Genomic DNA, 26,850 nt, shown 5'->3' with positions numbered 1-26,850 from the left:
TGTATATTATTTCCACTCTGTAGGTAGAATGTAAGAAAGCACAACCTAAAGAAGTTATGTTTCCCCCTGGTACAAGAGGCAGAGCGAGAGGACTACCCTATACCATGGATGCGTTCATGTTGGGGATGGGAATGCTGGGTAAGTACCCTAATATCATTTAACAGCTTTGCAAACCATTTTATGAGCAATTAAATATCTGAAGATATTCAAACATGTTTTATGATTTTCATTCAATACCTAGGAATTTGACAGTTTTGGCATTGTTCTGTCCATGGGAACATTTATCTCCTCTGGAGATCTTTGTCAGCTCTTCCATCGCAATGTCAAACTGTGTAGCTATTTTCCATGGTTTCCCCAAGTGAAACACATCATAGCATTTTTTTACAGCATTTTTTTACAGTCTACAGAACCTGGAGGACACAAAATTTGTGAATTGGTTGGGAGTACAATTTTGGCAGCTGGATTTTTTATTACTAACTAGTTTTAAAGTGCTGTAACCCTATGAGTGTGTGGAAAACTATTGTTCTCCTGTGTGCTCTTCCTTAAAGGAGTTGTAAAGGCAGAAGTTTTTTTCTTGTATCTTAATGCATTCTATGCATTCAGGTTAAAAAGCCTTCTGTGTGCAGAAGCCCCCCTCAGCCCCACCCCCCAACACTTACATGAGGTCCCTCTCTGTCCAGCGATGTCCAAGAGTGTCCCTCCTGATTGACTGAGACACAGCAGCGGCACCATTGGCTCCCGCTGATGTCAATCAAAATTATCTAGCCAATCAGGGGAGAGAGGGGCCGGGTTGGGGCTCCGTGTCTGAATGTACACAGGGAGCTGTGACTCAGCTAGGGTGCCCCCATAGCAAGCTGCTGGCTGTGGGGGCACTGAACAGGAGTGAGGGGCCAGGATCACAGAAGAGGGACCTGAGAAGAGGAGTATCTGGGCTCCTCTGTGCAAAACCACTGCAACAGAGCAGGTAAGTATAACATGTTTGTTATTTTTATAGGAAAAAAATGAGACTTTACAATCACTTTAAATGTGCAGAAAGTCTTCTCTCTTGTTTAAGGGAAACTATAATGGCCTTGAGTCAATTATTTATGTTTAGTGTTTTCAACCCCATCCTGGAGAACAACCCTTAGGATTGATGGGAAAACCCAAAAGGCCATGGGTGACAAATAAAAAGCAAGAACTGTTGGCCTAAAACTGAAATACTACTTTTAGGTGGGCATAAAAGACCTAATACCGGGTCTTAAAAACGAGAACTATAGTGTGTGTATGTCTACCAGAATGTGCATTGTTGGATCCTTGGAACTTAGACCACAGGCTTTGACTTTGCTCCTGACATCCCACTAAGCAATGGGGCCCTCTATTTCCTCCTGTTCTGAACTGTATTGTAACTGTATTGTCTTCCCTCAAATTGTAAAGCGCTGCGCAAACTGTTGGCGCTATATAAATCCTGTATAATAATAATCTCCCTTTTGACCAAAAAGATGCCCCAAAAGAAAGCAAGGGGTGTTCAAAATATAGCCATTACACTTGTGACTATCTTTTCGGTGTTGAACCAGAGACATAACTGTAGTGCTCCCCCTCCTCTTCCTTCAGTTTATGGAATACACACCCGTTAACTGATGCCAGGATTTTCTTATCATTCCTTTGATCAGACGCACAGACCTCTCTAGGCACCCTCATAAAACTGTCTAATTCAAAACCTTGAGTGACTAGAGAGTTAACAGACATTGGTTCATAAATACCTTAGTGGAATCCACATTTCTGCTAAACTGGTTAGCAGCCAAGACTCTACAACTTCAGCAAATGTGATAACTCATGAAATAACAATAGCACAGCCAGAATGATGACATATCTACTTTCCTCGGTTAATTTGTAACATTTTAAGTCTAGACACCCCTAGGTCAGACCATACGGGGGACCGCTGGCACCCCTTATCCCTCATAGGTAAAGTAGACATCTGAAACCTACCATATTTATATTAATTCCGAAGAAACTTCCACACTGGACAATAATATGCACGTTAGCAGTCTGTAAACAGTAGGCATTCAGAGATATGAATACTTATGGAATACTGTATCTCAGACGAGGTCATAAACATGGTGACACCTCCATGGTCACTCCTCAGCCGCTTAATTTGTCTGATGGTCTCTGATAACACCCCCGTGATATTAGAGAAAAAGGTGGCTCCGCCGGAAGTTGACGGCTCTCGTTTTACCATCAAACTACTGAACACCTAACCGGAAAAGCCACAGTACCGTGTTTGTTTATTCATTGGATTCTGCAAACCAGGACATTAAGTAATCTTCATTTCTTTGTATTTCTCTCTTGTGTTATTGTCTCATTATTTATTTGTAACACCCTCTTTCTGTAAATATTTTATTTCCACCACTTTGACCTTTTCACTATTAAACCCTAGTTTGAAAAGTGTTGAAATTGTCTCTAAAGCTTTTAATGCAAACTAAAAGATTCCCTGTCTCTTGAAGAGTGGTACTGCATGATAAACCTCTGAACATACCTCTCTGTTGTGACAGTGTGTGTACATATGTTTATTTTTCATAATTGTTCTTGCTAATATTGTGAACGGGTAATAGGCTGATCCTATCTGGGGCAGTTTGGCGTTTAAAGGGTTAATTGCCTAATTAACTTAAAGTGGTTGTAACCCTAAAAATAAATAAATAAATCCTGTTACCTCATAGCAGGGTAAACAGCACAGTGCTTGTGCTGTCTAACCTGACCCTCTCTAAGCTTTAAAAAAAAACCTGTCTGATCCCACCTGTTCCTGTGTCCACCCTCTATGTGCTCACCACAGTAATAATGGCTGCTAAGTCCTGATTTCTGTGGTCAGATTACATGACTCTGTCATCCGCAGCTCTCCTCTCTCCCCCTCCCTGCCTGCCTGTTAGCTGCGTGTGTTGTGTGAGATGTCTCCGTCCCCTCTTTTGCCGCTATTAGTAATAAAGTAAACTTTTAAAAATGTCACTGCCAGACCCTCTTTTTTATCCAGTCATATTGCACAGTGTAAGTGTTTTTTTTTTTTTTTTTTTTTATAAACAAAACCACCTAAATACCTTTTTCAGGTATCTTCAGGCCAGTCACGTGACTCCCGGCCGCAATCCTACTCTGAGCCACACGCTACAGTGGGAGGGGCTGAGCAGCCAGCATGGTGGTCATGTGACCTTCATGGCTGACGTCAGAGGGAATTCTCGGCCCTTCGAGCTGTAGCCCTGGATCGGAGGAGAAGAGCGGCCGGAGGTCACGGGATCGGCCTGAAGATCTCAGAAAAAAAGGTATTTCAATTCTGTTTTTAAAAAAGCAGTTACACTATATGTTATGGCTAGATACAAGAGAGGGGCTGGCAGTGAGTTTACTTTTTAAGGTTACAAACACTTTAACCCAGTGACAAACGCTCTTAGGCTGCTGGCACCTAGATTGTGGTCCTGCAAGCTGGAAAATCTTTGTGCAGGGTTTAGCTGAGAGTGGTATTGTTGCTTAAGTGAAAGTGTGGAGTGAGATTGGCCAGTTCTTTATTACAAGTTAGTGAGAAGGGCAGGGGTCTGATACCACGTTTCGTCCTTCTGATGAGAGAAGAGCACAAGCTACTTACCTTGATCCCACTGTAAGATTTAATTGTCAGTGAACTTTATTTATTTATTCCTTTGAACTTGGTTGATTTTAAAAGGAAAATTAGACCGCCAGATTGAAGTGCAAAATCAGACTGAATCAAGTGAAAATGAGACATCTAATGAGACATATTTTTGTTATTAGTCAAACTCCATGTACTATAACTACAATTTCTGATTTGCTCATATGTAATTTTTATCCCATGATATACAGACTGTATTTTCCCCTCAACCTATAATTATAGAAAAGTTGTTCATTATGTAATGCATCGCTAAAGCAAATCTGTAATAGAAAATATAAGTTGTTCCTTTCCTATTAAATTTTTCATCCATACTTTATCAGAAGCAAATAACGGTAATTTTTAGATGTTTGGGTGTTTAAAAGCAGTTAGATGCTCTGTTGGGCAATACTGGAATATTTTTCTTTTCCACATCAGCATGTGAAGGAGCAGAGGGGTTTAAGCCTGGCATGCTACAGTTTAAAATAGATCCCAGCGTTCCTTTGGCATTATTTTAAAGCAAATCTTTAGCTCTTCCCTAACTTAGTTCTCTGTTTTTATGTCAGTCTGGCAACGCTTGAGCCTGGCTCTGCTTTGTGTGCCAACCAACTGGCATTTCTGCCTTGAGAAAGGTCTTAAAGATTCTCTTCCTTGTAAATGATTAACATTTCCTCCTGGGATATCCAAATTTGCATTTAAATGGATGTCTTAAATAGACTGTTTTACTCTTATTCACCAAAATAGAATGATGAAGGATGCGGTATGTTCATTCTGACTTAAAACGATCCTTTCTCCTGGAGAGAAATTGAGTCACACATTTATTCTCATCTCCTAATGTGGCTTTGACAGCTCCACGGTCTTTTTTAAATAAAATAGCTTTTTTATATGGTTTATGTGTGGTGTTGAAATTTCTTAATATTATGGGCCTGTTAAATCCATAAAAAAAAAAAAATGATTTAGTTGTGAATAGCAGCATCACAAAGAACAGGGTAATACTACTCAATGTTTTCAGTTTGTTTTTAAAGTCTTGTTTTTTTCAGTGCATAATTTTGTGTGTTCATAAACCAAATCCAGAAGGGCTTCCATTTTGTTTCTGAGAATATAGTGTACAAAAGCTATTTAAGCTCTTCTATTGAGTCCCTAGTAAGAGACAAGGGAGACAAGCTATCATTTTTTTTTCTCACAATATTTTATTTATTTTTGTTATATTTATTTTACACTAAAACCATTGCAGGTAACCTAGATACCATTTTTACATCTTAAAGCCCCACTCCAGGATGATAACTTTTTAACAATGCTGCCTCCCCAACCCACCCTAACTATATGTTTCCCCTCTTAATTTGTTAAACCAGCAATACCCACATAGGTTCTCATTCAGGTTTTTTGCCACTGTTGGTTCCCAGTGTGGGGGGACTGTCAATTCAGTGTTGTGTTTACCACTTCCCTGCTGGCCCCTGTAATAATGTTAGTCCTCTTCTCCCTACCAAGAGGACATCTTTGCCAGCCATTTTATAGGCGGTTACATGAAAACCTGAAAAAGGATCTCCAGCAGAAAGGAAACAGAAGAGGAGTAGAGTGTCACATGGTCTTGGCTTAAGGTGAGTAAAAAAGGTTATTTAAATAGGGATTATTTTTCTTTTTAATACAGCAATCAGATAGAGGGGGTGGGAGGTAGCAGCGAGCAGGTGGTAAAATATATCCTGGAAAGGGGCTTTTAGGGCAATATTACATTTTTTTCAAACATGTTAAAATCTGCATTTTTTTCTAAAATGTACTATATTTACCCCCCCCCCCCAAAAAAAAAACCAAAAAAAAACATATGTTTTCTAAAAGCAGAGACCCCAGAGAATAAAATGGTGGTAGTTGCGATTTTTCTTTTTTATATTGCACAATTTTTGTGCAATTATTTATCAAATGCATATTTTCAGCAAGAAATAAACTAAAATGAATGCTAGTGCAAACAAACAATAGTATACTCATATTCTGGTTAAATATAAAAGATTAAGTTGCATTGAGTAATTCAAAACCAAATATATCAGGTCTTAAAATTGAACGCGCCTGGGGAATTGAGCAAAATTCTCCATAAGCAATGCTTTAAAAGCCTTTACAGGGTATCAGTTTAGACTTAACCATGAACTATGGCCATAGAATTTTTTACCTTTGCTTTTGATGATTGCGACAGTATCCCACATGTGCGTCACAATTGATGTTTATATACATTTGTTCACCCTGTGCTGCAGTTTTTATATGAGGTGTGTGCACACGGGTAACAGGGTTGCTTTAAAATGTTTTAAAATTATATTTATTTTTAATTTTTTTAACTTTTTTTTTTTTCTTACTTTTAACTATCACAAAGGGGCTAACAAACCACCTACGTTACTTACCTGGCAGGGGAGATACCATGATCACGAAGGTGGTTCTCCCAGGGCGAGGCTCAGCCATTGCACTCCGGCTGTGCTGACCCCTGTGATTTCCCCAAATTCGGGAAACTCGACTGCATAATTTGTGGTAGTGGGGGACTGCGTTCGCGCTTTCCCCTGAAAAAAAAAAAAAAAAAACCACCTACGTGATCGCATGGGCTGGTGACTGGTACTCTTTATGGAGACATTGGGGACTTTTAGACGCCCAATGTCTTCCCTGCCCTCCAAATTCCCTGAGTTCATCCTGCTTTCGCTGGGGAATCTGGTTTTAATGAGCCTGGGCTCACCAGAGGAATGTTAGAGCCCAAGAACCACTGCATCTTGAGACCCCCTCCAGAAGTGATTGGGTGGCTCTAGAGCCACTAGATCACTTTTATCCAAAATACCTTCGCCAACTTTTAAAGCTGGTTGCAAGCTGAGCTTAAGTTAAACACTTGTCTATCATGCCATTTATGAGCATACATTGATAGACAAGTGGTTAAAGAAAAATGTCTAAAGAAAATTAAAATAAAATGGAACAGGGACATTTAAAAAAATCCTACTCCTACTACATACATTTTTGTTCCTCTTATTTGTTAGAATGAATGTGTATGGAGCACCCCCGCATGACATGACAGGCTTCACACTGTAATCTACATTTTATAAAAAAAACTGTAAAATGCAGGTACAATTTTGAGTATGTACCTCAAGGTCTTCCAGACAGAAGTATCTGCTCTCCTTAAAAATGCTTGGAGTGTAATTACCTTAAAATCCTGATACAGCAGTCTGCCATTCTACTCACTCCTTAAGCTTCTTTTCTTACCAAGCTATGCTCTTTTGCCACCTCCCCACTGCAGCCTTCTAGTCTCTCTAAGCTCCAGTGTCAGTTGTTGCCAGAGTTTAAACTGGGCAAGATGTCACACAATCGCCTTCCCATTTGATAGTGTTTGGGGCCTGGTAATTGGCCACTTAGGCCAAACCACTGTCACATTAAAAGGTCATGTGCTCCCACTGACCTGGATGCTCTGCTTTGTTAAATAGGGTTCTGGCAGTGGGGGGAAGGAAGAATGGGACAATATTCAGAACATATACATGCCTAGAGGGGCAGCAAAAACTGTCTCCTTGAAGGGAAAAATAAAGCTAGCCATACATGGGTAGGGATGGGCTTAGGCGTGTTCGGATCGTAGTCCCATCCCATCAAGAATCCATCACTGCACACTACCAATCATAGGCAGCGTGTGTATGTGCAGCTGCAGGCTGAGAAATGCCTAACTGCCTATGATTAGTGGTGTGCAGTGAGGGATTTCTGGCGGGGTTGCTCAGGTGGGTTGGGACTACGATCTGAGCACGCCTGAGAGCCCATCCCTATACATGGATTAGTTTCTTTAATTCAACCAGCAGATTGAACAAAAAAAAAATCGGACCCTATTCCTCCATCCACACATTTGATGTGGATGCAGAAATCCTCCCTGCTGTGTCGTATTCTGAGAGCGGGGAGACTCCTCTGCCATCAGAATACATTGACCAGCGCTGCAGCCTAATTCCTGCGGCGCTAATCGAGCAAAGATATCTGACAGAACAGTTGAACAGAAGCTGATTTATAGATTGACTTCTGTTCAACCACAGTGGCCACATATGGATTGAAATTCTGCTAGCCCTGGCTGAACTGGCTGAATTTCGACTTAAATCTTAAACTTAAATCTTTGTGGAGGAATCCCTGCCACCACTGGCTGCAACGCAGGTTTTCTTTAGCGGCTAACTCACTTCACGTTCAGAATGTGCTTATATTCTGCATGGCTCCATTATATGATGAGTTTGATTATTATTCCCGCATTATAAAAAAAAAAAAAAAACCCTATTCCACACTTTGGGTATGCTTTTCACACTGAGACTGCTTCTGATTTAATTTAAAAAAAAATTTAAGGTACGGCAAATTAACCTTTAAAATTATACATCTTAAAAGCAAAATATATTCTCATGAGAGACAGAAATAGGAGATAAAGTTTTTGTGAGGTGTAATGTTTCTAGATCTGTATTGGTGTGATTTTTCTCAGTGCAGTGCTACAGGATAACTACAGTGGAGAAAATAGATATTTGATCCCCTGCAGATTTTGTAAGTTTGCTCACTTACAAAGAAACAATGGGTCTATAATTGTCAGCATCACCTGTTCGATCAAGTGATGGGGAGCGCACCGCGGAGGTTGTGAACCCAACAGCTGACTGTTGAGGGTCGATGACACAGAGAAGCAGCTACATAGGGTCGCAGCCATGGTCTTGGACAGGGAGCTAGTGCATAAGATTCCCTAGGGCGCAGAATCTAAAAACCAGCAGGTTTTCACTAGAGCCTCTTATGGTGAGGATGGACTTGGCTGCAGCTGATTCCAGGGTCTCCTAGCTCATGCTCACAGCTGGCTCTGGTGGATGGAGAGGAAGCAGCAGTTCAGAGCAACAAGGCATAATCGGGAGAGCAAGCCAAAGGTCAGGGCAACAAGCAGACAGGGGTGGTCAGGACGAGCCAAAGTCAGGTACACAGAGACCAGACTTGGAGGGGAACCTCAAACGAAACTTCCTCAAAAGACGAGGCACAAAGACATCAGATGCAGGGATCCATCAGGACCAAAACCTTTCCAATGCACGAGATACTGAAGAATGCTTTTACAGAACCAAAATTTGACTAACTTCATACTCCTGATTATCCTCAGAGACTGGAAACCAAGGTAGGGAGAGGACGAGAGAATTTATTAAGGACTAAAGGCTTCAGAAGGGAAACCTGAAAGGAGTTTGAAATCTTGAGGCTTTTAGGGAACTGAAGTTTAAAACAAACCGGATTTAGCTTAGAAATCATAGTGTATGGGCCAATGAATCTTGGGGAAAATTTCAGCTTAGGAACCTGGAGCTTGATGTTCCTGGTGTTAAGCCAGATTTTGTCTCCTGGCTGTAGAGAAGGCGGCCTACACCTACGACAGTCAGCAAAACCTTTGAATTTGTTGGCAACTGCCCGGAGGGAATCATGAGCGTCACCCCAAAAGGAATTGAATAATTCTTGAACCGTAGCCAAAGCTGGAATGTCTGGAGAACAGGTCAAAGGAAGAGGGAGCTGGGGGTGCCTTCTGAGAACTGATGTTAACTTGATTAATGTGAGAAAATTCTGCCCACTGGAGTAGAGAGGACCAATCATCATGATGAGCAGAGATTAAAGTGCGGAGAAAGACCTCTAATTCCTGATTAACCCTCTCAAACTGTCCATTGGATTGAGGGTGGTAAGAAGAGGAAAAATCCAGGATAACATTGAGGGATTTGCAAAAGGCTCTCCAAAAGCGAGATGTGAATTGGAACAGCCCTGTTAGAAACAATATGGGAAGGAACCTCATGGAGGCGGAAGATTTCTCAAACAAAAAATGGGAACCAGAGCAGGAGCAGAAGGGAGACCAGGAAGAGGAACAAAAGAGCCATCTTGGAGAACCGATCGATTACCACCCAAATGACCAAATTATTCTCTAACAGTTTAAGGTTGGTGAAAAAGTCCATGGCAATGTAAGGCCAGGGCTCCTTAGGAATGGGCTACAGCATGAGAAGACCAGCAGAAGCTTAAGTGGAGGATTTAGACTGGACACAGACATGACAAGCCTTACTGTAGCCTTTGACATCCGAACAGAAAGTAGGCCACCAGTAGTGGCGACTAATGAGAAGGAAGAATCAGAGGAATCCAGCATAGCCAGCCACCTTGGAATCATATCCCCAATGAAGGATCTTAGCTCTTAGATCAGTGGGGACAAAGGTCTTGCCAGGAGGAATTTGACTCCAGAGTGGTAGAATGGGAAAGAATGCATAACTTAGGAATGATCGGCTCAGGTTCAGAGATTGGCTCCTCATCCAGAGTGTCAAAAGACCTAGAGAGTGCATCAGCCTGACTGTTGCAGGAACCAGGTTTGTACCGTAATAGTGAAATTAAAATGGGAAAAGTAAAGACTCCACCTGGCCTGTCTGGGATTCTGACATTTGGCATTCTGTAAGTACTGAAGATTTTTATGATCAGTGAAAATTGTTATGGAGTCAGAGGAACCCTTCAAGAGATGACGCCAGTCCTCTAATGCCAATATAATTGCAAGAAGTTCCCGATCACCAATAGCGTAATTTTTTTCTGCCTGAAAAAAATGTTTGAAGAAAAACACACATGGTTGATGTCTTTCCTCATCCACTTCAATAAAAAATGGCTCCCCAGGATCAGGTCTTCTCAAGAGAGGTTCAGAAACAAAGGCCTGTTTTAACTCCTGGAATGTAGAGACAGCTTCTGGAGGCCACTCCTTGGCATTCCCACCCTTCTTGGTCAAGGCGATATTCAGTGCAGCAATGTAAGAGAAATTCCTAAAAAACTACCTGTAATATTTTGTGAACCCAAGAAAGTGTTGTGTCGCCTTGAGGCTGGCAGGGAGAGGCCAGTTAGTAATGGCCGAGACCTTTCCAGGGTCCATACGAAGACCCAAATTAGAGACAAAACAGCCTAAAAACAGTACCTCAGAACAAAAACAACACTTTTCTAACTTGGCATACAGATTATTCTCTCTAAGGTGCTGGAGTACAATCTGGACATGGTTTCTGTGAACAACCAGGTTTTCAGAAAAGATGAGAATGTCATCCAGATTGATGACAACAAATTGATATAGCAGATCCCTGAAGATTTTGTTGACAGTTTTGGAACACAGCTGGGGCATTAAACAGACCAAAGGGCATAACCAAGTAACTATTTGTAATGTCCATCTCTAGTGTTAAATTCTGTTTACCATTTATCACCTTCCCGTGTCCGGATCAGATTGTATGCACCCCTGAGTTTAAACTTAGAAAAAATGGAGGCACCTTTCAATCTGTCAAACAGTTCAGATATTAAGGGCAAGGGGCATCGATTTTTAATTGTCACCACATTCAAGCCTTGATAGTCAATGCAGGGTCTTAAAGTACCATCTTGGCAACAAAAAAGAACCCTGCTCCTGCAGGCAAAGATGATTTCTGGAAGAATCCTTTTTCTAGATCTTCAGCAACATAGTCCCACGTGGTCTGGGTTTCTGGGATAGACCTGTGTGAAGGAAGCACCTCAGCTGATTTTTTGCAGAAAACGTCTTGAAAATTGTTATATGCAGCGGGAAGGGCAGAAGATACTGATGTGGTGGCAACATGAAGTCTCTCTTTTGAGGCAACTTTGCGTAGGCAGGACAAGAAACAAGAGGGACCCCAAGCCAGGATCTGCCCAGAAATCCAGTCAACGTGTGGAGAATGTAGCTGTAACCAAGGAAGGCCCAGTATGATAGGGGTTGAGGCCTTAGGTAGAATAAGGAAGGATTTCCACTCCTGGTGGAGTACCCCTACTGACATCTTAACAGGGAGAATTAGGAAGCGGACATGACCCCCTGGAAGAACAGTGCCGTCAATTGCCGAGACCACCAGCTCAGTGATGAGGGACAAAAGGGAAAGTTCCATGGAAGATGTAGTTCCTCAGTCAATAAAATTGCCAACGGCTCCGGAATCCAGATATGCCGAAACCGAATGAGAGGGAACGCGAACATGGAGGAACACAAAAATGTGTGATGGTGATATTTATGGGTCTAGTACCACCTTCCAGATGTATTAGACCCAAGCGTTTCCCGGACGAAGTGAGCTGGTGTCACGAAAATGACCTTTGCCTCCACAATAGAGACACAGGCACCGGGTGTTCTGTGCCTAGCATGTTCCTTGGAAGATAGCCTGGTCCGGCCCAGCTGCATAGGTTCCTCAGCTGGCAGGGGATGCTCTGAGGGACGAAGAGAGGGGAACTCAGGCTTAAGGCCCAAGGAGTGCTGATGTCTTTTTTCTAGGCTCCTCTCCTGAAAGCGAATATCGATCTGGTCACACATGAAGATGGCATTGTCCAGATCAGCGGGGATGGTTCTTCCCACTAATTCATCCTTTACTCTGTCAGAGAGGCCATGTAAAAAAGTTGCCTCATTATTCCAGCTCAGCTCAACAGTTTGTATAAGAAAATAAAGAGCATACTGTTCCACTGAAGCAGACTCTTGGCAGAGACGTCCTCGAAGATAATCTGAAAGAGTTTCAAGGAGTCAGACAGGCTAAACATGACTTGATCATTCTTCTCCCACAGAGGGGCAGCACAGGCAAAAGCCTTGCCAAACAGAAGGGAAATAATATAGGCTACCTTTGCCCGACCAGATGGGAAGTTTTGGGGCTGGAGTTCAAAATGAATAGTGCATTGGCTAAGGAACTCCCTGCAGGCCTTGGAGTCCCCAGAGTAATGGGACGGAGCTGGTAAATGCAAAGAATTTGCGACTGTGACTGGAATAGGTATGGCAGCAGATTGTGATTGAGGTTACTGAACCAGGGGTCCTAAGGAGGCTTGAAGTTGTTCAAAGCAAGAGGCCAAATGCTGAAGGAATCGCACTCTGCACAGGACTCTGCGAACTATGCCCTGCAGCTGATTATCAGTGGGAAGAGGCACATCAGTTGGGTCCATGGCCCGAGCAAACTGTCAGGGTCACCTGCGGGACCAAGAGACGGGGAGTGCACCACAGATGTTGTAAATCCAATGGCTGACTGCTGAGGGTTGATGGCTCAGAAAAGCAGCTACACAGGGTCACAGCCATGGTCCTGGACAGGGAGCTAGAGCATAAGTTTCCCCAGAGTGAAGAGTCTAGGAGCCAGCAGGTTTTCACCAGAGCCTCTGATGGTGAGGATGGACTTGGCTGCAGATGACTGCAGGTCGCGGCCCCCAGGGTCTCCCAGCTCACGGCTGGCTCTGGTGGATGGAGAGGAAGCAGCAGTCCAGGGCAACAAGGGATAGTCGGGAGAGCAAACCAAATGTCAGGGCAGCAAGCAGACAGGGATAGTCAGAAGGACAAGCCAAAGTCTGTACATGGAGATCAGACATAGAGCACATGGCAAGAAACACTCAGGGAAGCCTTCATAATAGTGTTTCCTGTTAGAGGCTGGAGTGGAGCCATGCTGAGAGAAGATTACTTAAACACATAGGTGTGAGAGCACAGTCCCTAAAGCTTATACACAGACCAGAGAAGTAAGCAGATTAAAACATTACTGCACATTCATGACAATATGTTTTATCATAAATGTATTTTAAATGATAGAGACAGAATATCAACCAAAAATCCAGAAAAAACACATCATGCAAATGTTAGAAATTAAGTTGCATTTCAGTGAGTATAATAAGTATTTTATCCCCAAGAAAAACATAACGTAGTATTTGGTGGAGAAACCCTTGTTGGCAAGCACAGAGGTAAGACTTGTAGTTGGTTACCTCTTTTGCACACATCCTGAGGAGGGATTTTTGGTCCACTCTTCTTTACAGATCTTCTCTAAATCCTTAAGTTTTCTTGGCTGCCACTTGGTAACTCGAAGTTTCAGCTTCCTCTATACATGTTCTATAGAATTAATGTCTAGAGGCTGACTAGGCCACTCCATGACCCTAATGTGCTTCTTCTTAAGCCACTCCTTTGTTGCCTTGGCGCTATGTTTTGGGTCATTGTCATGCTGGAAGACCCATCCATGACCCAACTTCTGTGTTCTGGCTGAGGGAAGGAAGTTCTCATCCAAGATTCTACAATACCCCCCTTCCATTGGCCCCTCAATGGAGTAAAGTAAACCTTTACCTTTAGCAGAGAAACAGCCCCAAAGCATATTGTTTCCACCCCGTGCTTGACTGTAGGGATGGTGTTCTTAGGGTTATAGTCAGCATTTTTCTTCCTCCAAACATGGCGAGTCGAGTTAATGCCAAAGAGCCTAATTTTGGTCTCTTCTGATCACAGCACTTTTTCCCAAACCTTCTCTGAATCATTTAGATGTTCATTGGCAAACTTCAGATGGGCCTGTACATGTGCCTTCTTGAGGAGAGGAACCTTGCAGGCACTGCAGGATTTCAGTCTATGTCAGCTTATTGTGTTACCAATCTTTTGTTGTTAACTATGGTCCCAGCTGCCTTGAAATTTTTCACAAGCTCCTCCCGTGTAGTTCTTAGCTGATCCCTCACTTTTCTCATCATCATCCTTACCACATGAGACAAAATCTTGCAGGCAGCTCCAGACTAAGGATGATTAATGTTTTTTTTTGTATTTCTTCCATTTGCCAATAATCGCTCCAACAGTTGTATCCTTCCCACCCAGCTTCTCGCTGATGGGCTTGTAGCCCATTCCATGTAACAAATAGAAGAGGGTGCCAAATCAATATAAGCTAGATAAAAAGTGTAATTTATGAAGTATCACTTACATGTAAACTGCACACAGGGCTGGTATAGTTGCTCAGCTGAAAGAAGTGGTCTCGATGGACTTGAGAGCAATTGCAGGCACAGACCAGGAATCTCTGCTTTGAAAGCCAGCGGTGTCTGGGGCTCTAACACACACCACTGCAGCTGGATAAACAAGCAGACAAAACGAGAGAGGGGGTGGGCCGCAACACAACTACACCAGCCCTGTGTGCAGTTTACAGTTTATTTGAGACTTAATAAATTCATATTTTTATTATTATTATTATGATTATACAGGATTTATATAGCGCAACAGTTTACGCAGCACTTTACAACTTGAGGGTAGACAGTACGAATACAGTACACTTTAATATAGTAGGAATCAGAAGGCCCTGCTCGTTAGTGCATACAATCTAAGAGGGAGAGTCAAATGATACAAGAGGTAATAGCTGTGGGGGATGGGATGATGGAGAAAATAAATGTACAGTTGTTTGGTGGGTGCCAGATAGGCTACTCTGAAGAGATGTGTTTTCAGGTATCATCTGAAAGTGAACAAAGTAGGAGATAGTCAAACAGATTGGGGTAGAGTATTCCAGAGGATGGGAGAGGCTCAGGAGAAGTCCTGGAGGCGAGCATGGGAAGAGGTGACTAGGGAGCTGGAGAGCAGGAGGTCCTGGGAGGAATGAAGAGAGTGATTTGGCTGGTATTTTGAGACCAGGTTAGTGATGTAGCTGGGTGCCAAGTTATAAATGCATGGCTTTGTAAGTTATGGTTAGTATCTTAAATGTAATTTGTAGGTTGAGTGGAGGAATTGGTAAAGAGGGGTAGCAGGCACCGAGCAGTAAGGTGGATGAGCCTGGCAGCAGTGTTCATGATGGACTGAATGGAGTCAGGGTGCCAGGAAACTGAACCACACAGAGATGCAAATAAAATAAAGCAGTTTATTGGAGCAAACAACAATAACTGCACAGCAAGAGTGAGAAGTGAGATCAGGATCAAGCCGGGGTCAAGTCCAGAAGCGGGTAGTCATCCAAGCTGGGGTCGAGTCCAGTAGCAGGTAGTCATTCAAGCCGGGGTTGAGTCCAGAAGCGAGTAGTCTTGGGGATGTGGGGTTGAGAGCCAGGAGAGTCGTCAGCCAAGCCTGGTCAGACACGGAGAACAGAAGACTGCTAGCAGTGAGGCACCTTGGAGCACAAATGCAAGGGCAAGGACTGCAACCCATCAGGTGATTGATCTAGTCAGGTGTGCAACATCATCACAGTGTGACACCCAAGCAGCAGGCAAGTGATGATTCAATCAGAGTTTATTAGAGGCAGCAGTCTGCACATGTCCAAGATGGCTGCCAACAGGAGGGCAAGGTAAGACCTTGACCTGGGTATAGCCTATTTAAAGGTAAGTGAATGAGAAGGGAGTTGCAGTAATCAAGACGAGAGATGACCAGGGAGTGGATTAGAAGCTTTTGGGTGTTGTATCTTGGAGATGTTGCGCAGGGTGAGGCGGCAAGCTTTGGACAGTGACTGGAAGTGTGGCTGAAAGAATTGTCCAGAGATTACACCTAGGACCTTGGCATGGGGGGATGGGTTGATAGTTAAGCAATGGATTTTGACAGAGAAATCAGGGAAAGAGGAACGTAGGGGAGAAAATATCATGAGCTCGGTTTTGGAAAGGTTGAGTTTGAGGAAGTGATGTGTCATCCAGGCTGATATGTCTGTTAGTAAGTTGGTAATGCGTGAGGAGACTGACGGAGTAAGCTAAGGGGCGGAGAGATAGATTTGGGGGTGATCAGCGTAGAGTTGATATTGAAAGCCATGTGAGGTATGCAGCTGACCCAGGGAGGATTGAGAGAAGGAGCGGTCCAAGAAAAGAACCTTGGTGGACCCCGACGGAGAAAAGAAGAGGAGGTGTTAGCACTGAAGGTGCATTGGGATAGGTAGAATGAAAACCAGTGAAGAGTACAGTCAAAGAGACTAAGGGAGTGGAGTTTTTTGAGGAGGTGGGTGTGGTCCACTGTGTCAAAGGCAGCAGAGAGGTCCAGGAGGAGTAGTAGTACAGAACAGTGTCCATTGGTGTTAGCTGTTAGTATGTTGTTTGTGAGTTTAAGGAGAGCAGTTTCCGTGGAATGTTGAGGGCAAAATCCGGTCTGAAGGGGATCAAGAAGTTTGTTCTTAGATGGTCAAGGAGTTTGGAGGAGAAGGGGAGTAAGGAGATGGGGCGTAGATTGTGAAGATTGGTGGGGTCCAGTGAGGGCCTTTTATGAATGGGAGTGACAAGCGCATGTTTTAGAGAGTTGGGGAAGATGCCAGAAGAGAGGGAGAGGTTGAAGATGTGAGTTGGAGAGCATAGAATAGAGTCTAGAGGGTGAGCGTAGCATTTGCAAGGGAGCAGGAGCGAGGGAGCAGGATCTAGGGGGCAGGTGGTAAGTTGGGTGTTAGAAAAAAGTCCAGCAACCTTGTTAATACTAGCAGGGTTGAACGAGGAAAGTAATGATTGTACCTGTGGACATGGGGTGTTAAGAGGTTTCTGCACATTGGAGATCTCCTTGCCAGTTGTATCGATCTTATTTTTGAAGTGATTGGCGATTTCCTGGGCAGTGAATGACTTAGAGGGTGGAGTCTGTGGAGGACAGAGTAGAGCAGGGGTACTCAAATGTAAACTTGAAAGGTCCACTTACAAATTTTCCATTCAGTCCGAGGTCCGGAAAAGTGACCGTCAAATTCCAAATACAGAACGCCAACAACAAAAAAAGGCATTCCCCAAAACTTGCCCCCATCCAATGCAGAGCGACCATTGTGCGTGCCCCCATTAATGAAAAGCAACCAGTGTGCATGCCCCCATTAATGCAGAGTGACCATGTGCGTGCCCCCATTAATGCAGAGCGACCATGTGCGTGCCCCCATTAATGCAGAGTGACCGTGTGTGCCCCCATTAATGCAGAGCGACCATGTGTGTGCCCCCATTAATGCAGAGCGACCATGTGTGTGCCCCCATTAATGCAGAGCGACCATGTGTGTGCCCCCATTAATGCAGAGCGTGTCCCCATTAATGCAGAGCGACCATGTGCGTGCCCCCATTAATGCAGAGCGACCATGTGTGTGCCCCCATTAATGCAGAGGGTGTCCCCATTAATGCAGAGCGACCATGTGTGTGCCCCCATTAATGCAGAGCGACCATGTGTGTGCCCCTATTAATGCAGAGCGTGTCCCCATTAATGCAGAGCGACCATGTGCGTGCCCCCATTAATGCAGAGTGACCATGTGCGTGCCCCCATTAATGCAGAGCAACCGTGTGTGTGCCCCCATTAATGCAGAGTGACCAGTGTGTGTGCCCCAAATAATGCAGAGTGACCAGTGTGTGTACCCCCAATAATGCAGAGTGACCAGTGTGTGTGCCCTCAATAATGCAGAGTGACCAGTGTGTGTGCCCCCAATAATGCAGTGACCAGTGTGTGTGCCCCCAATAATGCAGTGACCAGTGTGTGTGCCCCCAATAATGCAGTGACCAGTGTGTGTGCCCCCAATAATGCAGAGTGAAAAGTGTGCGTGCCCCCAATAATGCAGAGTGACCAGTGTGTGTGCCCCCAATAATGCAGAGTGACCAGTGTTTGTGCCCCCAATAATGCAGTGACCAGTGTGTGTGCCCCCAATAATGCAGTGACCAGTGTGTGTGCCCCCAATAATGCAGAGTGAAAAGTGTGCGTGCCCCCAATAATGCAGAGTGACCAGTGTGTGTGCCCCCAATAATGCAGTGACCAGTGTGTGTGCCCCCAATAATGCAGAGTGAAAAGTGTGCGTGCCCCCAATAATGCAGAGTGACCAGTGTGTGTGCCCCCAATAATGCAGAGTGAAAAGTGTGCGTGCCCCCAATAATGCAGAGTGACCAGTGTGTGTGCCCCCAATAATGCAGAGTGACCAGTGTTTGTGCCCCCAATAATGCAGTGACCAGTGTTTGTGCCCCCAATAATGCAGAGTGACCAGTGTGCGTGCCCCCAATAATGCAGTGACCAGTGTTTGTGCCCCCAATAATGCAGTGACCAGTGTTTGTGCCCCCAATAATGCAGTGACCAGTGTTTGTGCCCCCAATAATGCAGTGACCAGTGTGCGTGCCCCCAATAATGCAGTGACCAGTGTTTGTGCCCCCAATAATGCAGAGTGACCAGTGTGCGTGCCCCCAATAATGCAGTGACCAGTGTTTGTGCCCCCAATAATGCAGAGTGACCAGTGTGCGTGCCCCCAATAATGCAGTGACCAGTGTTTGTGCCCCCAATAATGCAGAGTGACCAGTGTGCGTGCCCCCAATAATGCAGTGACCAGTGTTTGTGCCCCCAATAATGCAGTGACCAGTGTGCGTGCCCCCAATAATGCAGAGTGACCAGTGTGCGTGCCCCCATTAATCTGGACCGCCGAGGTCTGCTTCCTTCTGTCATCAGCGGGGGGGGGGTTAGAATTGAGAGGATCGGAGTGGCTGTGTTTAGCGCTGCATGATTACAAAAAGCCGAGTACAAGTTCTTCTTACCCGACGGAGAGGATGTCCTACAAAGTCCCGCCTCCTGGACACTGGCTCCTATGATAGACGTCACCAGTGTTCTGTCTATCATAGGTAACAGCCGGCCCAGGAGGCGGGACTTTGTAGGACATCCTCTCCGCCGCAGAAGAACTTGTACTTGGCTTTTTGTAATCATGCAGCGCTAAACACAGCCAGTCCGATCCTCCCGATCCTCTCCATTCTGTCCCCCGCTGAGACAGAAGGAAGCAGACCGCTTTGGCGGTCCAGATTTTAATCCGTGTGGGTCCGGAGGCGGCCCGGAGTCCGCCTATTGAGGACCCCGGGAGTAGAGTGTTAAAGGTAGAGAAGAGTTGACAGGGACTAGATGAGAATGTGTTAATGAGCTTGATAAAATATGTTTGCTTGGCAGTGAAGAGGCAGGAATAGTATTTAAGGAGGGCAGATTTCAATTAGTTGAAGTCTTCCGGGGACTTAGTCTTACACCACAGGTGCTCAAGAGTGCGGCTAGGTTTTCTGAGGCTTCTGGTGTCATCTGTTTGCCAGGGTTGTAGCGGTCGGGGCTGAATTCTGTGTGTAGTGAGGGGAGTGAGCTTGTCTAGGGAGGATGACAGTGAGCTGTTCTAGAAGAAGTGGCTAGGTTGGGGCATGACAGGGGTGAGATTTTGTCATATAGATGCTTAGTAACAGAGTAGAGAAGAGAAGGGTTGAGGTGGTGATTGTTTCTATTGGTAAGTTTGCCAGTTGGAGGGAAAGGAGGTGCAAGATATTACACTTTTTATCTTGCTTATACTGATCTGGCGCCCTCTTCTTTTTGGTACGTGCATTTGAGGGGATACCAATACCCATCAAGGAGCTGTCAGTTTATGTATGTGTCCTTTCTCCTATCAAGATTACCATCTCCCTGCAATTGTCTCCTATGGACTTATATGACTGTTTGGCCAGTGGAGTGCTGACTCCCCTGACATTAGTGACTTTTGGCTGTTGTAGCCCATTCCAGCCTTGTGCAGACCAACAATCTTTTCCCTGATGTCCTTTGACAGCTCTTTGGTCTTGCCCATGATGGTGAGGTTTGAATGGAAGAAAGAGATTCTGTGGATTGGTGTCGTTTATACACATAACGAGTTGTTGTTAGGAGCATCTTCCTAAATTGACAGGACTAATCTGTGTACCACATGAGCACATACTGTAGCCAGTCTGTGGGAGCAAGAATTATTGTTCGTTGGTAGGGATCATACTTTTTTTTACTCACTGAACTGCAACTCAATTTATACCATTTGTATCATGTGTTTTTCATCATTTAAAATACACTTGTGATAAAAAAAAATATATAGACCCTCCTTTTCTTTGTAAGTGGGCAAAACTTAAAAATCTACAGGGAATTCAATAATTATTTTCCCCACTATATAGTTATAAACAATTTAACCTTATCTATATTTATGTTTTCTGTTCTGTCTTCCAGTAATATTTGTAAAAAAGATATAAGAACCAGTTTTACAACATTGTTAAAAACCTTGATGTGTGGGCTTTATATAGATGAGAAGCTTATTTTGTTATTATCTTTGAAGAGTTGGAGCCTTTGAACTCATTGTATGGTTTGAGGTAATGCGTAATAAATAAAAAAAAAAAAAAATACGCTCCCTTTTTTGTCCACAAATCAGTCATTATGTTTTATTTATTAAAAACATATATATTATTGGAAATATTTGCAATAGCTTTAGTTATTAAAGTAAATCTAAAGCTCCTGTATACCCATCTAAACAGGTCCCAAATCCAGTTACTATGTAACAGAGGGTCTAACCTTTCCCCACTTGTTCCATAAATAGGAAAAAAACAGTAGCTGGGCTTTAACAGTAATAGCCCCCTTTAACACCCAAGGCAGAGACAGGTCAGTATCTCTGCTTGCATACGCTCTTCAGACTATGTAATCAGGCTTGTTTCATACTGCTGTTCACATTTTCAGTCAAATGGAATATAGTGTTTTTGTTTAACTTTTATTTACACAGTAGAATTTTTTTTTTAGTAATTTGAAATAATGTATTATGATAAATCTATTTACCATTTTCAAACAGCTGTTGGAACCCTGGGCAATACATATTTACTAGGTGCCTCTCCTTTGCTGAAAAAAGACAATTGTTAATAGACATCACATTTGCACTCACAATTTCAGTTGGGTTTACATGTGCATTTTTTTTTTTTTTTTTGTCGTTCAACCAGTAAAATCCCCAAATCAGCACAAATGATGTGTGATGCAGGGATCTCCCCTCCCACACTGTTGTGTTGTTTCCCCTCTATCCCTATCAGAATACACTGGTCAGCTTAAGTCATTGGCTGGAAACGATGATTGAATTAATGGTTTTCCAGCATGGCCATTTGACATTCTGTATGTTTTTGTTGAACAGCAGTACACAGGGACCGAAAGTTGGCCTGTTTCTGATGAACTGGCTTATTTTCAGTCCGTGTATACCCTGCTTTACGCAGACAGCTGAATAAATTAGAGACTCCTCCCACCCCTGCTCTGTATAGAGTTTAAATTAGAGACCTTCTCAAAGGGAGAAGCTATTGCTGTGCTCTCTTTATTAAAATGACCAGAATGCTCTGGGAAACCTGTGTTTTGTTCAGTTTCTGTATTATGTAAATGTTTGAAAAAATGTTTTAATTATTATATTATTGAAAAAAGATATACAATAGTTTTGAAAAACTGTAAAAATGAATTGACTCAAAGTCATTATAGTTTCTTCTGATCACTGGTCTATTTACAGGTAAAGTTTGCTTCCGTTTTGTTTTTCAGAATTGTCAGTTTTTTTTGTTTATAGTGCAAAAATAGGTACAGTGTTGCATAAATGCGCAATTGTCAGTTAAAGTAACGCAGTGCCATATTGCAGAAAATGGCCTGGTCATCGAAGGAAACTAAATCTTCCGGTGGTTAATAAAGCTATGGAAAATTGAATGCACAATGCAGATACCCACTCATTGGAAGGTCGGGGACAGGGCAAAAGCAATAAGGCAAGGCTTTCCATCATTAAGTTGCTTCTTCCCTTAATACGCCTTGCCCAGCAGTCTGCTGGTCCTCTACAGGCAGACTGTATCCCAGTTGGCAGAAAATGGCCATTTTAGCAGACTGTGTTTTGATGTCTAGCACCTAGTTTAAGTACTGTATCTTTATGAAAATAGCATTGCTTAGCTTTGCATAGTTGCTAGCAGCCAGTAAGCAATACACTTTATTCTGGTCACACACAGGCAGATGTTCTTGTGTTGCATAGAGAGATCCTGTTATCTAGCATCCAAATCAAATAGTTGCTCTCAGTGTTGATATAATCAGAAAGGTTTTTTTAATTAACTAGATATACTAAAAAAGTAGGGAAGACAAAACAGAAACATACTGGGATAAAAGTGTGAGGGCAGTAACAAATCAGAGAGAGAGAGAGATTAAAACTGATTTTGAAGACACAGCTTTTTTTTTTTCTTGTCTGTTTGAGACAAGTCTCTTTGTGAATGATCCACAGAAAGCAATGCTGCAAACAGTACCCCAGAATGGCATTACTCAGTCTAGTGTGTTGCACTAGCAAAGGAAAAGCACAATGGTCCACTCACCTTGGGCAAGCATTCCCTTCTGATAAGATCTCTACTTTAAAATGTTCAATACAATTTTTAAAATGATCAAACATAACAGAAGACAGCAACTGACCTTACCCTATCTCTCATTCCTCAACATCAACTACCTGATTATCTCAAACAACACTCAAATCTGTCTGATTGCTTGTTGAGCATTACTTACTGAGTGCTTTTATTGACAGGATATAGACTCAGTCAGACAAGTGCCTTTGATTACCATCAAAGTAAACGTTTCTTTTAATAATGATTAGGAATTTGGAATTGTAATGGAACAGCTTATCAGGAAATTAAAATGGAAACTAACCTCTGTGCCAGTGATTCTAAACTCCAGTCTTTGCGGACCCTAACCGTGCATTTTTTTTGTACTCTGCAAAGACTTACAGGTCAGATAATTGGTGGTGTCCCCTTGCACATGTTATTTATTTATGTAACTATCCCTTTACATGGTCATCGGGAAAAGACACACTGTTACAGGACTTTGAGTATTGTAGCTGAAAACCTGCAGCATTGCCAAGGTATTTGCTTTCGTTTTGCTTTAATTCCACCCACAAGATACAGGTTTGTGTAAAGAAAAGTTCATCTACCAAAGGCACATTGTGCTGTGCATGAAAATTATCGCACAGAGATATTTATATTTAGCATGCAGAAAGTCTCACACTAGCAAGTCTTTTTATAAGGTGATACAGTAGATAATTTTCTAGTGTTGAAGTCAAAGATTTAATGAGCATGCCCATAATTGTTGCTATTATTAATATCTAGCCATGTCATAGTCTCAATCAGGTCCTGTAAGGAAGTCTAGGGCAAAGATGGGTTAACACCTGTCTTTTAGCCCCTATATTGTAGCAGAAATTGCAGATTTGAAGAAGGGCATCCAAGCAGAGCTGTGATTTCTACTTATTTTTAGTTTAGTGACAAGACATAATTATTGTGAGATTGATCATTCCCTGGAAGTATTGAAGCAAACAAATTGTTCAGCGGCCGGCGCAGGATGAGCACAGCTCCTAATGGGAGCAGTGGATAGGTCATCCTGACCATAATTTGGCTTGATGAAGCATCCACATGGGCATGGTGTTAATGTGCTATTGATATTCAGCCAGCCAATTTCCCTGCGTAGACTGGGGCTGTGACTCGTTAGAGCAGAGCCAGGCATCACAGAAGCAAATGATGAGGAAAATTGAAGTAATGTTGTATTATAAATTTATGATTTCATCTGCCATGACCTGAAAGATGTTCAGTGATGGGGCTTATGATTAGGCCCGTCAGACACAGAAGCAACACATTTTATCTTGGTTAGGCTTGTGAGATCGTTCCTGGATGCAGAAGAGATCTCTGGCCTGGGTAGTAGGCAGAAATCACTGTTTGATTTTGGAAAAAGTAAAATAAGAAATATATGCAAGAATAGTAGGACTACACAATAGAGGAATTGTACTAGTTTTCTCAATTAAATTAAAATGTAATGTGATGTAAATTTGCACAAATAACTATGAAGGTCTGCAACTGAAACAAAACATTTAAATCATTCTATTCCCTATCCAATCAAACAAATTACCAGACCTCTCCCCTTTTCCTAAATAAAAAAATACACAAAGGAGTCAATCCCTTAGGTGATTTCTCTTTGTTCTTCTTAATATTACTCACCAAGGAGAAAAATTAGTTTACCAACATAGAGGATGCCCTATAAATTCCAGTAGCCTGGGATCCCAGGTGGCTCCCTTCATCCAATACTATGTAGGGCTGCAACTAAGGATTATTTTCATAATCGATTAGTTGGCCGATTATTGTTTTGATTAATTGATTAATCGGATAATAACCTTAAAACAAAAGTGTGGTGTAAAATCTAGTTATTATGTAAAGTTAAAAAAAAAAAGGCAATTTATTCTTAAATAATAAGAACCACTATGCAGTGGTAAACCTAAATAACCAACTATAAGGTTAGGGTGCAAAATCTGTAATCCACTCTGAGAATAACAGGCATAAGAGATATACTGTACACAAATCGGGAACCGCCTGTATATACAGTGCCTTGCGAAAGTATTCGGCCCCCTTGAACTTTTCGACCTTTTGCCACATTTCAGGCTTCAAACATAGATATAAAACTGTAATTTTTTGTGAAGAATCAACAACAAGTGGGACACAATCATGAAGTGGAACGAAATCTATTGGATATTTCAAACTTTTTTAACAAATAAAAAACTGAAAAATTGGGCGTGCAAAATTATTCAGCCCCCTTAAGTGAATACTTTGTAGCGCCACCTTTTGCTGCGATTACAGCTGTAAGTCGCTTAGGGTATGTCTCTATCAGTTTTGCACATCGAGAGACTGAAATTTTTGCCCATTCCTCCTTGCAAAACAGCTCGAGCTCAGTGAGGTTGGATGGAGAGCGTTTGTGAACAGCAGTTTTCAGTTCTTTCCACGGATTCTCGATTGGATTCCGGTCTGGACTTTGACTTGGCCATTCTAACACCTGGATATGTTTATTTGTGAACCATTCCATTGTAGATTTTGCTTTATGTTTTGGATCATTGTCTTGTTGGAAGACAAATCTCCGTCCCAGTCTCAGGTCTTTTGCAGACTCCATCGGGTTTTCTTCCAGAATGGTCCTGTATTTGGCTCCATCCATCTTCCCATCAATTTTAACCATCTTCCCTGTCCCTGCTGCCACCACCATGCTTGACAGTAGGGATGGTGTGTTCAGGGTGATGAGCTGTGTTGCTTTTATGCCAAACATAACGTTTTGCATTGTTGCCAAAAAGTTTGATTTTGGTTTCATCTGACCAGAGCACCTTCTTCCACATGTTTGGTGTGTCTCCCAGGTGGCTTGTGGCAAACTTTAAACGACACTTTTTATGGATATCTTTAAGAAATGGCTTTCTTCTTGCCACTCTTCCATAAAGGCCAGATTTGTACAGTATACGACTGATTGTTGTCCTATGGACAGAGTCTCCCACCTCAGCTGTAGATCTCTGCAGTTCATCCAGAGTGATCATGGGCCTCTTGGCTGCATCTCTGATCAGTCTTCTCCTTGTATGAGCTGAAAGTTTAGAGGGACGGCCAGGTCTTCGTAGATTTGCAGTGGTCTGATACTCCTTCCATTTCAATATTATCGCTTGCATAGTGCTCCTTGGGATGTTTAAAGCTTGGGAAATCTTTTTGTATCCAAATCCGGCTTTAAACTTCTCCACAACAATATCTCGGACCTGCCTGGTGTGTTCCTTGTTCTTCATGATGCTCCCTGTGCTTTAAACAGACCTCTGAGACTATCACAGTGCAGGTGCATTTATACGGAGACTTGATTAAACACAGGTGGATTCTATTTATCATCATTAGTCATTTAGGTCAACATTGGATCATTCAGAGATCCTCACTGAACTTCTGGAGAGAGTTTGCTGCACTGAAAGTAAAGGGGCTGAATAAATTTGCACACCCAATTTTTCAGTTTTTTATTTGTTAACAAAGTTTGAAATATCCAATAAATTTCGTTCCACTTCATGATTGTGTCCCACTTGTTGTTGATTCTTCACAAAAAATTAGTTTTATATCTTTATGTTTGAAGCCTGAAATGTGGCAAAAGGTCGCAAAGTTCAAGGGGGGCCGAATACTTTCGCAAGGCACTGTACTATTAGAGGTTGAATCTGGTAAATATCATCAGACTCGGATCAAATTTTAGATTTTTTAGAATTTTAAAAATGAAAGACTATTTTGCCTTGTTTTTACAGATCTGTAATATATTCTGTATGACACACTCTCTTGTCGTAGGCAGGTGGCTTGATAAAAACTCCCTGAACCTGCTGTCAGCTATGCTGGCCATACAAAAACAATGTCTTCCTAATTCGTTCAATTTCCTAATCGTTAGTGGGGTCAAATCGACGTTTGCTTTCTACCACAGTGACGGGATATTTTGAAGCGGCGGAATAGAAAACTTCTTAGTCAAAGGAGTTCTCAGGCAGTGTATGTGGTTTTCGTTAAGAAATGACATTCATTTTAAATCTTAATGTTAAAAACAAGTAAAAGTTTTCAAATGACATCCTTTCATTCAGCGAATGTACAAAGATTTTTCATAAGAATATTCTCATTCAAAAATCTATACATGTATGGGCAGCATAAGGCTCGGTTCACACATATGCAGTTTGCTTTTGATCCATTTCTGCAGTGCTTTTTGCTGTGCGTTTGCATTTTTGCACCCGTGATTTTGCTGCGATTTGCATTTTTTATGCTTTTTTTTGGCTAATTTGTTGTTGGGCAGATTAAAAAACGCAAATCGTGCCAAAAACGCACTACATGCTTTTCTGCAGCATCTCCATTGAAGTCTATTGATCCAAAAAAAAAAAATCCTTGACCCATTCCAAATTCCCAGCGGCTGAAAAAAAGCAAAGATGTGAACCTGTCCCATAGGAAACCATGTTAAATGAACTGTAGTGCTTTTCTTTAAAAAGCACCAAACGCACTGTGAACCAGGCCTAAGACGTTTAGTAGCAGCGGTG

General features: G+C 42.6%; 1 protein-coding gene across 8 annotated transcripts in view; it reads left to right on the top strand.

Annotated features, from left to right (window-relative positions):
- The window catches only part of MSI2 (musashi RNA binding protein 2), a 945,687-nt gene that overhangs the window by 716,491 nt on the left and 202,346 nt on the right, over nt 1-26,850 (top strand). For all 8 annotated transcript variants that reach the window (XM_082244675.1, XM_082244672.1, XM_082244671.1 and 5 more), the window contains one exon: nt 24-138. In XM_082244675.1, coding sequence (XP_082100801.1) covers nt 24-138 — 115 coding nt within the window. The remainder of the gene's footprint in view (nt 1-23; nt 139-26,850) is intronic.

This window comes from Pelophylax lessonae, assembly GCF_965119305.1.
Source record: "Pelophylax lessonae genome assembly, chromosome: 2".
Lineage (NCBI taxonomy): Eukaryota > Metazoa > Chordata > Amphibia > Anura > Ranidae > Pelophylax > Pelophylax lessonae.
Note: the sequence above shows the minus strand (reverse complement) of the source record. Positions and strands in the feature narration are given on the sequence as shown.